General features: G+C 52.4%; 4 protein-coding genes across 4 annotated transcripts; 3 read left to right on the top strand and 1 right to left on the bottom strand.

The window, feature by feature from the left end:
• Positions 1-410: 410 nt before the first annotated feature.
• Positions 411-1,206, top strand: COCMIDRAFT_28332 (uncharacterized protein; the record flags this gene model as incomplete). Its single annotated transcript, XM_007692104.1, has 2 exons — positions 411-587; positions 766-1,206. 2 exons carry the CDS (start codon positions 411-413, stop codon positions 1,204-1,206), a joined length of 618 nt encoding a protein of 205 aa, XP_007690294.1.
• A 1,892-nt stretch (positions 1,207-3,098) lies between these two features.
• On the bottom strand, positions 3,099-4,231 carry COCMIDRAFT_101565 (uncharacterized protein; the record flags this gene model as incomplete). The annotated part of the gene is made up of 3 exons (XM_007692122.1): positions 3,099-3,877; positions 3,997-4,111; positions 4,190-4,231. The coding sequence occupies 3 exons, from the start codon at positions 4,229-4,231 to the stop codon at positions 3,099-3,101; spliced, it is 936 nt and encodes a 311-aa protein (XP_007690312.1).
• Positions 4,232-7,625: 3,394 nt separating this feature from the next.
• Positions 7,626-10,492, top strand: COCMIDRAFT_7357 (uncharacterized protein; the record flags this gene model as incomplete). The annotated part of the gene is made up of 3 exons (XM_007692097.1): positions 7,626-9,749; positions 9,795-9,875; positions 9,926-10,492. The coding sequence occupies 3 exons, from the start codon at positions 7,626-7,628 to the stop codon at positions 10,490-10,492; spliced, it is 2,772 nt and encodes a 923-aa protein (XP_007690287.1).
• Positions 10,493-11,709: 1,217 nt separating this feature from the next.
• Positions 11,710-13,297, top strand: COCMIDRAFT_101536 (uncharacterized protein; the record flags this gene model as incomplete). Its single annotated transcript, XM_007692121.1, has 2 exons — positions 11,710-12,002; positions 12,055-13,297. 2 exons carry the CDS (start codon positions 11,710-11,712, stop codon positions 13,295-13,297), a joined length of 1,536 nt encoding a protein of 511 aa, XP_007690311.1.
• Positions 13,298-13,626: the final 329 nt, after the last annotated feature.

The raw sequence follows: 13,626 nt of genomic DNA, 5'->3' as shown, positions 1-13,626 counted from the left end.
ATCTCGCTTCCAAACACAAACACATACGCAGAACTCTTGACCAAACGGCTATATCTCTCAAAGCAGAAAAATCAGCAATAAAAAAATCCTCACTTGATTGTTTCGCATTCCGCACCTTTGCCGCCAACTCGCTAACGCAGGTACCGAAACGCGAAACAATAAACCCTTTTTTCGGTCATGTATGACAAGTGACATCTTCTTTCCCCCCCCTCCCCCCCCTCTTCCGTCCCCAAAGAAGAGTGAATGACAGGTTGCTCCATGCCTACAAGGGGAAAGTCCAGCCACATCCTACGGCCGTACCGGAGATCTACAGTTTGCTTTTTGGGGATAGGATGGGGTGGGGGGGGGGCCCTTGTCAGCCGCAAAGGAAAAAAAAGGTTGCAAGGCGAACGGAATCATGGGTCCGACAAATGCGCGAAAAGTATGTAGCGAAAAGAGTGGTGGAGCGTGTGAATAATTCGGCAAAAAGGAGATGGGGTTACGTTTTCAGAGAGAGCGAGAGACTGAGTCAGCGCAAACGAGGCGAGCGGGGCGGAGAGAGCGGAGCCAACTCCTCCCCCTTCCCTTCCCCCTTCGCGATTACAGCTGTATGCGGGTTGGATGAGCAAAAGTGGCAAGGGTTACACACTGATTACTTATATGATCGCCGAGTATGGAAACGGAGAAGGGCGGGAATTGCGGAAAGGAAGGAATAAGCTGGGTTATAATGGATACGGTGTTAAGGGGAATTATTTTTTTCTATTGGAATATGTGTTTTGTTTCAAGTGCCGGAATGGGGTTAGAAGGGGTATGCGTAATAATGTAAGCGCTAGCAAGAGAACAGAAGACGGTAGATGGTGGTGGTACACTTATAAGGAAGGGATACGTGGGAATAAGTTAGGCACGTACCTGTTTGTATCCATTTCGCTTTCCTTTGCGCTTCATGCAAAATTTAGTATCATGCGAGATTATGCCGCAGCTGGCGGTCTGAACAGTTGCATCGCAGAATTGAGCAAGAAAGATAGCGACGGCGGTAGCGATTCCTTCTTCCCTTCGCATGCGTTACGCGTACTAGCTACCTACCAACACGGCGGATCGACGGCGAGAGGAAGAGAAGGAAGAACATATGGTCCATGCACACCTGTCAACTCATCTTCCCTTCTCCTTCCCTCTTTGTCTTCCTCTGCCGAGACATTCTCCAGGGAAGCTCCTTGTCAACAATCATGAAACAAAACGCCCCAACCTAGACAATTTAGCCAGATTAACGGCAATTTGATAATTAGCTCACAAAAAGCCAAGGCCAGAGGAAGCGAATGGCGTGTTTCCGTTCAATTTTGTTCGTCCGACTTCACTGCATTGGCTCAAAGAAGATAGGTATCGGTCGTATACGCATAGTTCAGCTGAAAACAAATCACCGCATGTTGAGGCAACGGGACCGAAGGAAAAAACACCCCGCCTGATGGCAATCAACAAACCAGTTGTTCCCGGGCTCGTAGTTCAAAGCCGGCCATTTCTCATGACGGGCCGATCCATACCACGGGCATCATTCCATCCCGAGATATGAGAAACAAAATAATAAACAGAGTTTTTATTTTCCCTAGGTGGGCCCCCGGAGCGCTGGCATACGCAGTGCGGGTAATTAATGGTCCTTCTTTTTTTTCTGTTCTAAAATAGAATTGTCCCGTTGCCGATCGCGAGAGCGGACTATTTGCTTTTCTAGGGATAGATGATGAGGTAATGGTTCTCGAGCGGGGATCCAGAAAGTCAAAAATAAAATAAAATAATAATGACGATAAGGACACAGTGCTTATTTCTCTGTCATGTATCAATTTAGGCCGCTTTTGCGAACAAGGGAACCCAACACAGCTTGTGAGGGAACAACCTTTTAGTCTCACGATCGACTCGGGTTTGCGCGTCCGCAACCGCAATCGTGGTTTGTACAGGCTAAGTTGGTTGGATGGCATGTGTCTGTTTTGGTTTCCAGCGTTGGGACTTGGTCGATGCGTGCATGCATTGGCGTCATGTACACTCCCTTTTCGCTGCAGAAAGTTGTCGGCAGGCCTAAATTCGTGGCCGTAACATGCAACTAGTCATTCGCTCGCCAGTCGCTCAGCCAATACTTGCTGCTCTTTGCCCCTACTCCATCCCCAACCACCTCCTTTTTCTGGCGGACAAGGCTCATCGAGGTCAAGACTCGTAGGTGTAATCGATTGCCGTGTTGGGATGACATTCTAGAGGGCGCTTAGATGCAGTTCGCCAAATCTCCTTGCGCAAAGTAGCATAAACACCCCTGTACGTACGGTCATGCGTATCGAGCAGAAAAGTGGGCGATAGTGGTACCAGAGCTTGTAAGATATTCCTAGGTGAAACGAGACCCCGTTGCTTGTGTTGCGCGCCGGTGTTGATGCCGCCATACCCCACCCGATTCGTCTTCCCAGCCACTTCCTATGCTGCTTTCCTGGTCAGCCTGCAGGCACTCGACGTCGTGAAAGGCTCATCATCGCTGGCTGAATGGTCGAGACACGACTAGGTTCACGGACAGAGGCGAAGTACCACATGGTACGGGACACGTTTTCTCCAAACAATGGGCAACTTATATGCTGATTGGCCACGGCCGGTTCTACTGTTGATGCTGTTGCTAATGGGTGCTTTTTAGGTACAGAGGCCGTGATGCAGGACTTATTGAGAAACCATCTATCGTACACGTAGTGATAAAGAAATTGACCAAGGAAAGCGCCCGATTGCCGGAAAGGGGAAATGCGGACTCTGGACTCGTTAAGACGGCGGATGTAAAACATTACCTAGGTATGGGAGTCAACTTGTGCCCCCAACCTTCATGAGCGTCGACGTGCAGTCAATCAAGAAAACAACCAACGAATCTGGACAAGGAAATGAACTTGAAGGAGAAGACAATGATGGTGTGCTTGGGGAACAAACAGCCCCAAAGCAGCAGTAACCGCATAAACATGATAGTTGATGCATGCGCGGAATTGACAGAGTATACCTCCATGGTGTCATGGCCATAAAGGTCATCGTAAGTGCATAAGTAAAATCGTTGACGGAACAGTTTCAAAACAAGAATACCGCCGTATGGTGCTTTTGTGACGAAGGAAATGCTGTTATATGCCGACCGTGTCTTTAAACGAGTGAGGTGTTGTAGTTCGTGCTTGAGTCTCTTCGACTCCTTCCATGCGGACATCTCTGTCCCTTGTTTCTGTTGACGAAGGCAAAGGCGCAGAGTTTGGCGTGAATGCTGAATATGCTTGATTGCGACCAAGATCGCCCGATCCATATGTGAGGGGGGATCCCATGCCGGTGGGTGTGTGGAGTTTCTCCAGCTCTAGCGGCTGCGGTCTTGCACGTTTTCTCTTTTCCGATGATGATTCTGACCCTTGTTCGACTCCAGTTTGTTGCTGTGGCGTCTGGACAGGAGGTGCTTGAGAAGAAGACGTTGTTGGAGGAGTGGTACGGTCGAGCGGTCGTGGATCTGGGCCTAGTGGCGATTGTTCCGGTGGCCCCGTGAGAGACTGCCGCCCCCTTCTTGGAGGGGGATATACTTCACCCCTCGCTGCAGCTTCCTGTGCTCTTTGTTGCGCCTCGGCCTTTGTCGGTCTTCCGCGCTTTTTCTTATGCGTCGGTTCGCCCTGCGGATGTACAGCTGAGGGATAGGCAGGACCGGCGGGTATATATTCTCCCGGGTAGGAATGAGGCGGGCGAGGTTGTAGTAGTCGCCCAACCGGGGTGGATGTCTCCGGCTGATGTGGTCGCTTCTTAGGGACTTCGGGACCTGGGTACATCATTGGGGCTGGTAAGTGAGGACGCCGGTAGTCTTGTCCCGGCACAGAGTAGGTTGCTGCAAGAGTATCGAATGCCATTTGGCTAGAGCGGACAGACCGTCCTAAAGTACAAGTGTCGCATCAGTATTAGAGCACTATGCAGGTGATTTGGTATGGGATTGACAATTTGAACGAATAGCTGGGATGCGGTAACAGAAGAAGAGAGAAAGTTTCAGCATACCAGGAGGCAACGCCATGTCGTTCCATCGCGGCTGGATGTTGGAATCGCGTATGAATGCAAAGAGAACATGAGAGGGTACTTGAGCAGCTTTTAGCACTTCAGCTAGTAAGTATACCTGTAAAGGACAGGCCCGGTCAGTGATGGATCACAATGGGGACGAGTGCCACATGCCATGTTTTGGAGGGGTACGTACCTTTTCGTGCTCTGCCCATGGTGGCTCGCGTGAGGGCTCCATGTCGTGATCCTCGAGACAATCGAAATAGGCGAGGGTGGAAGACTAAAAAGCAGCTACGGCAAAATCTCGCTGTATGTATGTATGCAACCAGACAAATCGAGCATCGATCACAAGAGCCGTAAAGTAAGTGGACCGGCGCGAAGAGCAACGCGCCCTCGCGCGCGGTTGTATAGCTGCGTCTACCAACAGAACAAACGAGAGTGCTGAAACGAAAGAGTAACGAGCGGTAGAAGAAGAGCACTAAAATCAAAGAAACCTGCGGCGGGCTCTGTTTGTCGGTTTCATGCCAGCAGGCAACAAGAGCGCGTCAAAGGGACCACAGCATGAGGCTGGGTCGAGATAATTAGGAGACTGCTTTGCTTGTCAGAGATTACTGGGAAGAGCCACCCGGTATGTTATACATTAGCGGATTTTGTCGAAAACGAATGGGAAAGCGGCTAGTCCCCACTTGCAGACTGTAGCTCCCAAGGCTTCCCGCACGGGGACCGTCTAAATCAGTGCTCGTCGCAAATCGATAACAAAGCCTAGGTATGTAACAGAGATCTGGCGGCGCTTTAACCCATCTCGAAAGCCCTCAGTGGATGTTCAGAAACGATTGCGCAAACCGATGAGCCAATCGCTAGTCATCTGGGCTGAGCCGTGTCTCACCAGCCGTGGAGGGTTTAGGCTGAGACCAAAGGGCCTTTCTTCCCTTGCACCACACGTCCCTGGCTGCCTCGTTTCCCCATGCTTACTTCTGCCTGTGTTGAATTACGAAGGCTGGTCAGTACGGTATAGATGTACCGCGTTTTACGAGATAGCGGTCAAAGCAATGGCGACCATGTGCCAGTGTGTCGCGAGGCAGCAACAGTGGTTCGCAGTGTGCGTGCAATCTGTCAAGCGCGGTTCAGCGCGGATCATCCAGAGAGCGTCGCGCCTAATGGGGGGCAACGGAAGACGGCGCTGTAATCCCTGTCTCCAACGGTGCGATCTGTAATATCCTCCAAGGACCGGTACTAGCGAGATGGGCACCGAGAAAGCACAAACGTCGCGGCTGCGCAGCTCGACTTTTTTTTGTTGGCTGCTCTTTCTTTGTGGCTGGCGGGCGGCCGTCAAGGCAAGGCTGATGCATCGACGCCTACTTAGACCGTAGCTCCTACTATCTGCTGCATCTCTTGCATCGTATTCCGCGCGAAGCCACTTTTTTACTTGACCATCGGGAGCGGGCCGCGACTCGGCATGGCCTCCAATGATCATGACAGTCAGCCAGTCAGCCAGCCATATGGAGGTAGGTGGAGGAGTCCTTTTCCATGGAGTGCGGGCCTCACGTCTCAGAAGACCCAGGCCGCGTCAAGGGGGGGGCAGGCGACCTGGTGCAGGCGGCATGGATGGCTGTCGTGCCGGCATCATGGGTGATGGGGGATTTAGGAGTAGGTAGCCGTTGGGTCAGAGTTTGCGCTAGTGTGCTTGCGGAGAGATACAGGCTGCTTCTCGCTTAAGTAAGCCAATTACGGCCGTCTGCCAAGCCTCAAAGCTCCGTAATGAACTCTCCACCTTGCACTCTATCTACCGCCCGAATACGTAGGCACTCGCGCCCGATGCTGCTCTCTGGCGCATGATAGTACCCATGTCATGGCATGCCATGCCATGCCATGCACAGGTCGAGCGATCGGATGGATGGCGACGACGACGACAATATACTTACTACTTTGGTACCTTTGTACAGATATCCGAATGTAACCTACTTATATACGTCCGCATACAGATATGTGGTAGTAGGTACACCTGCCTACGACATACACGACGCTAGGTGCACATGGGGTCAGGCCAAAACTACTCACTCTCTCCCCTCCCAGCCCAGCCCAGCACGCTGCCCTTTTCTCGAGACGTCATGAGCCGCTGATCGCTGATTGCAGCCCAAGCATGGACTCCAGTTCATCGTGGAAGCAAAATAAAAAGGCTTTTTCTTTTCTTTTTCTTTTGGCCTACTATGCACAGCTCAGCTGTATTGGGTTTGCGCTAGCCGTGGTCCGGGCTGCTTTCTTTTCACACAAAGCAGGTTCCCCACGGCTTCACACCACTTTCTCAGCCTTCGGAGACATCATTCGGCATCTTTTATGATGCCCGACGGTCTTGTGGGCGCCGAGGCTATTCTGAGGCGCGCTAGGGCAACCCCATCCAATGTATTCGACATGTACATGAGTCGTCCCCAGACCCGCAAATAGCTCCCCGTGGGCCTGAATGACACTTGCCTGCATGCCTCAGCACCAATGGCACCGACACTGACATGCAAGCCCTCAGCCATGGCCGGAGTACATTTTCCATGGCCGAGCACCCTCACTAGCCACTTCTCGTACAACGTCGAGACCTTTGTGGTGCTCGGCCATGCTTTCGTACGTAGCACCTGACCGAACGTCCATAGACCATCTACTTAGACCACCAACGGGGCCGGTGTAAGTGGCCATTTCCCTAGCGTCTGCAACAGAGCCGCTCCATGGCTTCTCCTTGCCCAACGTTGCCACGTTCTGACGACCCTTTTACAGTCTCCTCGAATTGCCAAGAAGCTGCCATTTTATCGTGTCAACAGACTCGGTCTCCATCTGCGTGAGCAGAGTGCCTAATGCTTGCTGAATTCTTTGCGCCGTTTCTTCTTTCCACATCTATTTCCTTGTGTCGGTGGTGACATGGTTTGCGTGCGCCCAAGTAGCCGTTGCCGGCTCAGGAGCCCTGCATCCGCCGTAAGGGCAAGGCTGAGACTGGGCGAGGTGGGACAAGCCTAGTTTTTTGTTCGCCATCTCCAAAGTACCATCAGCAAAAACCCCCCACGTCGCGTACGGCGCCGCTCCAACACATCGTCTTCCACCCGGGCCCACCAGTTCATGCTCGCTTATACAACCAGTGCGAGTCCGCATGTGAGGAAAACACAAGACATTTGCCAACCGTGTCGGTGAGCCGAGCGCGCTCGAATCCACGACCATACCTGCGTGCGCCGACGCCCCGAACTCGCGCGCCTTGCTACCATCCGCACCCTCAAGAAATATATATTGTTACTCTTACCAAGCCTTGTTGCTCTGCGTCTCCAGCACCCTTTGTGCCCATATAACACAAGTCAAGCCATCGCATTCCGCCCTTTGTACAGGGGTGAAGTAAAGATTTGCCCCCCCCCCAGCCGTTGGTCCAGGTGCCCCAAACGACCGCGTCTCGTCCCAGTAACCCGCTTTTTGCTCAGCTTCACAAGGAGGAGTTTTGATATTGTCTATTACGTGCGCGTCGCTCGGACCATGAGGTGAATGAGTAGTTGTTTCTGTATGCGTGATCAGAGGCATCCAACGTTAGCGTCCCTTTTGTCAAGAACCTCGCGATCCTCTACCTGCCGCCCCCAGCATCCTCCACCACCCCCACGACGGTCGCCAACATGTCGAGCCACGATTCGGAAAAGGACCACGCTCAATTAGAGCCTGAGCTACGCGAGATGAAGCTGGAAGGCGCAGCCTCGGACGAGGCAGGTGAGGGCCACGGCTCAAGCCAGGTAAAGGTGGAGGACGCAGATTCACTCGACCGCGCACCCACGCCCCTCGCCGTTCCACCAAGGCTCAAGTCGCGATCCAAATCCCGGTCGCCTATGATCAAGCAAGAGTCTGAAGCACCCTCGCCCGGCAGCGCCCACGAAGAAACCCTCGGCGGAGACATCACGTTGAAGATGGAACCCGGCAAAGTACCCAAGCTGTCGCGTACTGCAGCCCAGAAAGTCGTCGCACGGCCACCTCCCCTGTACCTCGACCTCCCAGACTCGACCGAAGCCGCCAAAGAAACCTTCACAGTACTCACCGAATGCACCTACGCGAACAAGACTATCGGCACAACAGACCCGGCGCTCGAATGCGATTGCCAAGAGGAATATGACCCTGCGACCAGGAAAAATCATGCCTGTGGCGAAGACTCGGACTGCATCAACCGCGCCACAAAAATGGAGTGTGTGGGGGATTGCGGCTGCGGAAGGCGGTGTCAGAACCAACGCTTCCAGCGCAAACAGTATGCCAATGTCGCTGTCATCAAGACGGAGAAAAAAGGGTTTGGACTGCGTGCCAACAAAGACATGGCACCTGGCGAATTTGTCTTCGAGTACATTGGCGAAGTTATTGACGAGCGCACCTTTCGTCGGCGCATGGGCCAGTACGATGAGGAGGGAATCAAGCATTTCTACTTCATGTCTTTGACCAAGGGCGAGTTTGTAGACGCTACCAAGAAGGGCAACCTTGGCCGGTTCTGCAATCACTCATGTAATCCCAACTGCTTCGTCGACAAATGGGTTGTCGGGGACAAGCTACGCATGGGCATCTTCGTCGAGCGACAGGTCAAAGCCGGTGAAGAACTCGTCTTCAACTACAATGTGGACCGATATGGTGCGGACCCGCAACCTTGTTACTGCGGTGAACCCAACTGCAGTGGTTTCATTGGCGGAAAGACGCAGTCTGATAACGCGACAAAGTTGTCCACTGATATGATTCAGGCTCTTGGCATTGATGATGGTGCTGCCTGGGACACAGCGGTTGTTGCCAAGAAACCCCGCAGAAAGAAGGCCAGCGAGGATGACGAGGAATACGTCAATGATCTGCAGCCAAAGGAACTTGACGAGGATGGAGTCAAGAAAATTGTGCCTGCTCTGCGCCAGTGCACCGAAAAGTGGATTGCTGTCAAACTGCTCAGCCGCATGCAGAATTGCAGTGAGAGGGTTGGCCATCGCATTGTGCAGTTTCATGGCTATCAGACACTAAAGAAAACGTTGAAGATATGGAAGGAAGACGCTAATGTAGTACTGCAAGTTCTCGACATCCTCCAAAGACTACCGCGTATCACTCGAAACAAGATTCAGGAATCTGGTATTGAAGAAGCGGTCGCTGAACTGAACGGCTACGGCGATGAGCGTGTCGAGACTCTAGCTACTGAACTCCTTAGTGCATGGAGTAAGCTGGAGGTTGCGTACAGGATACCTCGCATAAAGAGGGATCCAAATGCCGCCACCCCTGTCCGAACCGAAAATCACTTCGAGCGGCGGGAGCGAGGTAGGGAGCGGTCAAGGTCTAGATCCAAGTCACCGTCTGCAGTCGCGCCGAAAGGCCCATCTGCTACGAACATCCCTTCAGGCCCTCGCGCCTTGAATGCACCCCGCGGTCCAGCCAATTTCTTTCCTGTTGCCCGACCAGCTAACCGGCCCCGACCGCCAAACAGTCTCCCCCCGGGTTGGTTTCAAGCTACTGCAGAGAATGGATCGACATACTTTTACAACTCCTCAGGCGTCACCCAATGGCAGCGCCCGACCCAGGCTGTGAATGCACCACCCCAGCAGAACAAAGCCAAGAGCGACACACAGATGCTACAAGACATCATATCGCGCATCACCTCGACAGAAACCCCTACTGGGAATTCTGCGTCCTCCACTCGGCAACCAGTCCCTGACGAACTCAGAGAACCGGCGCTACGCGATGAAAAGTGGCGCAGCCTGCCGATAGAGAAGCAGGAAAAAATATACGAGGCGACTGTGAGTACATTGAGCAGATACTCAGTGTGTAACTGACATTTATAGCTCTCGCCCCACGTCATGGCCGTAACCTCATCTTACCGGAAGAAATTCGAAAAGGAGGAAATCAAACGGCTCAGCAAAGAGGTAAGGTGCTCTCTTTGGTGTCTATATCGACTTGCTAACCGTACCGGTAGGTGGCAAAGAAGCTCGTTCGCGGCGACTACAAATCTGGGCGTGTCAAGGATCCTACGGCTAAGATTAGCTCAAATCACGAGAAGACAGTGCGGAAATATGTCAAAGAGTTTATGGAAAAGGCCGTCAAGAAGAAGGAAGAACGGCAGAGGATCAAGACGCCACAGAGTGACGCCATCCGTGGCACTTCTGATAGCCTGGCAGCAACAATTGACGAGGCCTCTCTTTCCGACTCTGCATCCGAATTGAAGCGCAAGAGAGAAGAGGAAGGTCGATTTGGTTCGCCAAAGAGAACACGGACAAGCTCTGAAACACCACAGCCCGTGCCTCCACCGCCTCCGCCACCACTTGAGTCAACCGAAGACGCAGAGTCCAACCTCACACCCATGGATGAAACCCCCACAAACTCGTTCCCAGACACTGCTGATAGCCTGCCCAACGGGGTAAAGACCACTCTTCAACTTGGTGACTATGGTAGTCCGATGCAGCTCGCAACACCTCCCACCAACGGCTTCGTTGATCAGAAGCAGCCACTTATAAATGGCAGTAACGGTAAGCACACCCAGTAGCCCACTCCGGGCAGTCCTCTTTTTTTTTCGATTTCTGTGTTACTTGCGCTTTTTATCTTTTTGTAATCAGTTCGAGATCAAAACACACTGGGCCGAGAAGGTTTCGGTTGCATAAGCATATCAAAAGGCGTTGGGTGGTTGGAAGAACTCGCAGAGGAGGCTCTGTGTGTTTGCTGTGCTTTGGACCGGCTATCGACTGCATGGAAGGTGGAAGGGGATATGGAGTTTATCTACGACAAAAGTCGTCAAAAACTTGCTAATTTCATGGTACTACTCTTCTTTGCGCTCGTGGAATCTGGGATGGGCTGAAAACTACCACTAGTGTTACTGGTACCTATGGGTCAAACGAGGTGCGCCAATAGGTTGGGTATATGGAAACCTTTTAATTATCCATTTCGATTGCCCCAAGTATGTAGAGATGATGTTACAATTCTTCGGGAAGTCAGTAATCGATAGTGACTTCGTAATGTAATAAAATGCCCAGTGGTATATTTCTTTGTGTCATGGCTACCCTAATAACCACCCTATTACCCCACCATGAACCGACATTTGGTGTGATGACCCTTGGTACATCGCAGCCTATAAGTATTTACTCTTCCTTCTGACCCAGCCCCTTCTAGACTGTCGTGTCATGCCGCTGCATGTCAGATGCATACCTAGACTCTTCATTGCGACATCTTGACACATAGGGCGGATGTCCAAGGAATAAAGACATGCAGAACCGACACACGTGGTTCGCTGACAACAAACTAACTACCCCGCGCCAGTCACTTCTCCGTGACACACTGCCGTGGCGTACGAGGCGTCTGCGGCGTGTGTCGGATCGGACTGCCAAATTTATCATCTCGAAGGGGTTTAGTCGAGGGTTCAAATGTACACTAGAACTTAGAGGCTCACTTGGTCGAGCTTATGCGGGGATAGCAACGGGTTAGAGCCGGTTGCCCAAGTAGCTCTCTATCAGTGGCACCGAGACATTGTTGGTATAAAAGGCGGTGGCGCTCTTCGGGAGGAATGTTTTTGGGCCTGATTCTAGCAATTTCTTTTTTCAAGAGTTAGACAGTATTCAGAGACTCTCTTGGTCTGGATTGTGCCATTGCAAGACGCCCCGCCGACACCTATTGATCGGCGTCGCGTCTCCCCGCACCTCCATTGTGCATCCCCGACATTTTCTTTGAAAACACGTTTGCACGCTGCATACGCCGACAGTTGCATACACAATGGTTTCTCTTCTTCGTACCACCGGTCGCTCGCGGGCGATTCTTCCTCGCGTGAATCCTTACGCAGCCTCAAGGGTACCAACGGCGCTCAATAGACGATATGCTACCGCAGCCGCCGCGGTCGCTACAGACAGCGGAGAGCAGTCGTTCTTTCCCGACGAGCCCAAGCAGCCAACTGTAAAGACACAGATTCCTGGGCCCAACAGCCAAAAGGCTATTGAGAAACTTGGCAAGGTGTTTGATATCCGAAGCTTGAACATGATGGCCGACTATTCACGAAGCTACGGCAACTAGTATGTTGCTCTATGACTGAACTTGGAGGATGGGTAAACTGACTTTTGGCAGTATCGCCGACCTCGATGGCAACGTGCTTCTCGATGTATACGCCCAGATTGCCTCTATCCCCGTTGGCTACAACAACCCGTCTCTTCTTCTCGCAGCCACCTCCCCAGAAATGGCCTCAGCCATCATCAACCGACCCGCACTCGGAAACTTCCCTCAACACGACTGGGCCGACATTCTCGAAAGCGGCATCCTCTCCGTAGCACCCAAAGGCCTCAACCAAGTCTTCACCGCCCAAGCCGGTTCCGACGCCAATGAGCTCGCCTACAAAGCCGCCTTCATGTGGAAGCGTCAACAGCAACGTGGCGGCGCCGACGTCGACTTCTCCGCCGAAGACATCGCCTCCTCGATGAACAACAAATCCCCCGGTGCGCCCGACATGTCTATCCTCAGCTTCAAAACCGGATTCCACGGCCGCCTCTTCGGCAGTCTCTCCACCACCCGCTCAAAGCCCATCCACAAACTCGACATCCCAGCCTTTGACTGGCCCCAAGCCCCCTTCCCCCAACTCAAGTACCCACTCTCCGAACACGAAGCCGAAAACCGACGCGAAGAGCAGCGCTGTCTCGACGAAACAGAAGAACTCCTCCAAAACTACCACAACAAGCCCGTCGCCGCCGTCGTCGAACCCGTCCAATCCGAAGGCGGCGACAACCACGCTACCCCCTTCTTCTTCCAGGGACTTCGCGAAATCACCAAAAAACACAACGTCCTCCTCATCGTCGACGAAGTCCAAACCGGCGTCGGCGCAACAGGCAAATTCTGGGCCCACGAGCACTGGGGCCTCGCTTCCCCACCGGACATTGTTACCTTTTCCAAGAAAGCGCAGACGGCGGGTTATTATTTCGGCAACGATGAGTTGAGGCCCAATAAACCGTATCGTCAGTTTAACACGTGGATGGGTGATCCCGCGCGCGCCATCTTGTTCCGCGCTATCATCCAGGAGATTCGGCGGTTGGATTTGGTCAACAGTACCGCCGCCACCGGTGACTATCTTTTCAGTGGATTGGAGAGGCTGGCGGAGAGGTATCCGAGTGAGATTCAGAATCTGCGCGGAAAGGGTCAGGGCACTTTTATTGCGTTTGATAGTGGTAGGAGGGATGAGGTGTTGAAGAAGGCCAAGGGCCAAGGGGTGAATATCGGGGGGTCAGGGGAGAAGGCCGTCAGGTTACGGCCCATGCTTATTTTCCAGAAGCAGCATGCGGATTTGTTGCTGGAGAGGTTGGAGAATGTGTTTAGGGAGTAGATGTGTGGGGATTCATGAGCAAGGTGTTTGGGGCGTTTTCTCTTCTTTCTTTTTTGCCCTTTGATGTGGGTTATCGGGATTTAAGTTGGCATTTTTTTTAGTAGTTTTGCATGAGACAACGATGTTAGATGATTTACCGTTGAATTGCTTCCATTTCTTTCATATTCTATCTGGGTCAGCGTCCTTACCAGAGTATATTGTGAGCGCCAGTCTTCCTTTCTTTGTAAACCTCACTTCCCTCTTTCGACACTTTGCCCTATCCGAGGCTCCAGATTACAACATCTCCCTCTTTCTTCTCGCGAACAGTCATCCATCTTTGCCATTCTATG

Source organism: Bipolaris oryzae, assembly GCF_000523455.1.
Source record: "Bipolaris oryzae ATCC 44560 unplaced genomic scaffold scaffold_119, whole genome shotgun sequence".
Taxonomy (NCBI): Eukaryota; Fungi; Ascomycota; class Dothideomycetes; order Pleosporales; family Pleosporaceae; genus Bipolaris; species Bipolaris oryzae.
The sequence above is the reverse complement of the archived record's forward strand: the minus strand, read 5'-3'. Positions and strand labels throughout refer to the sequence as shown.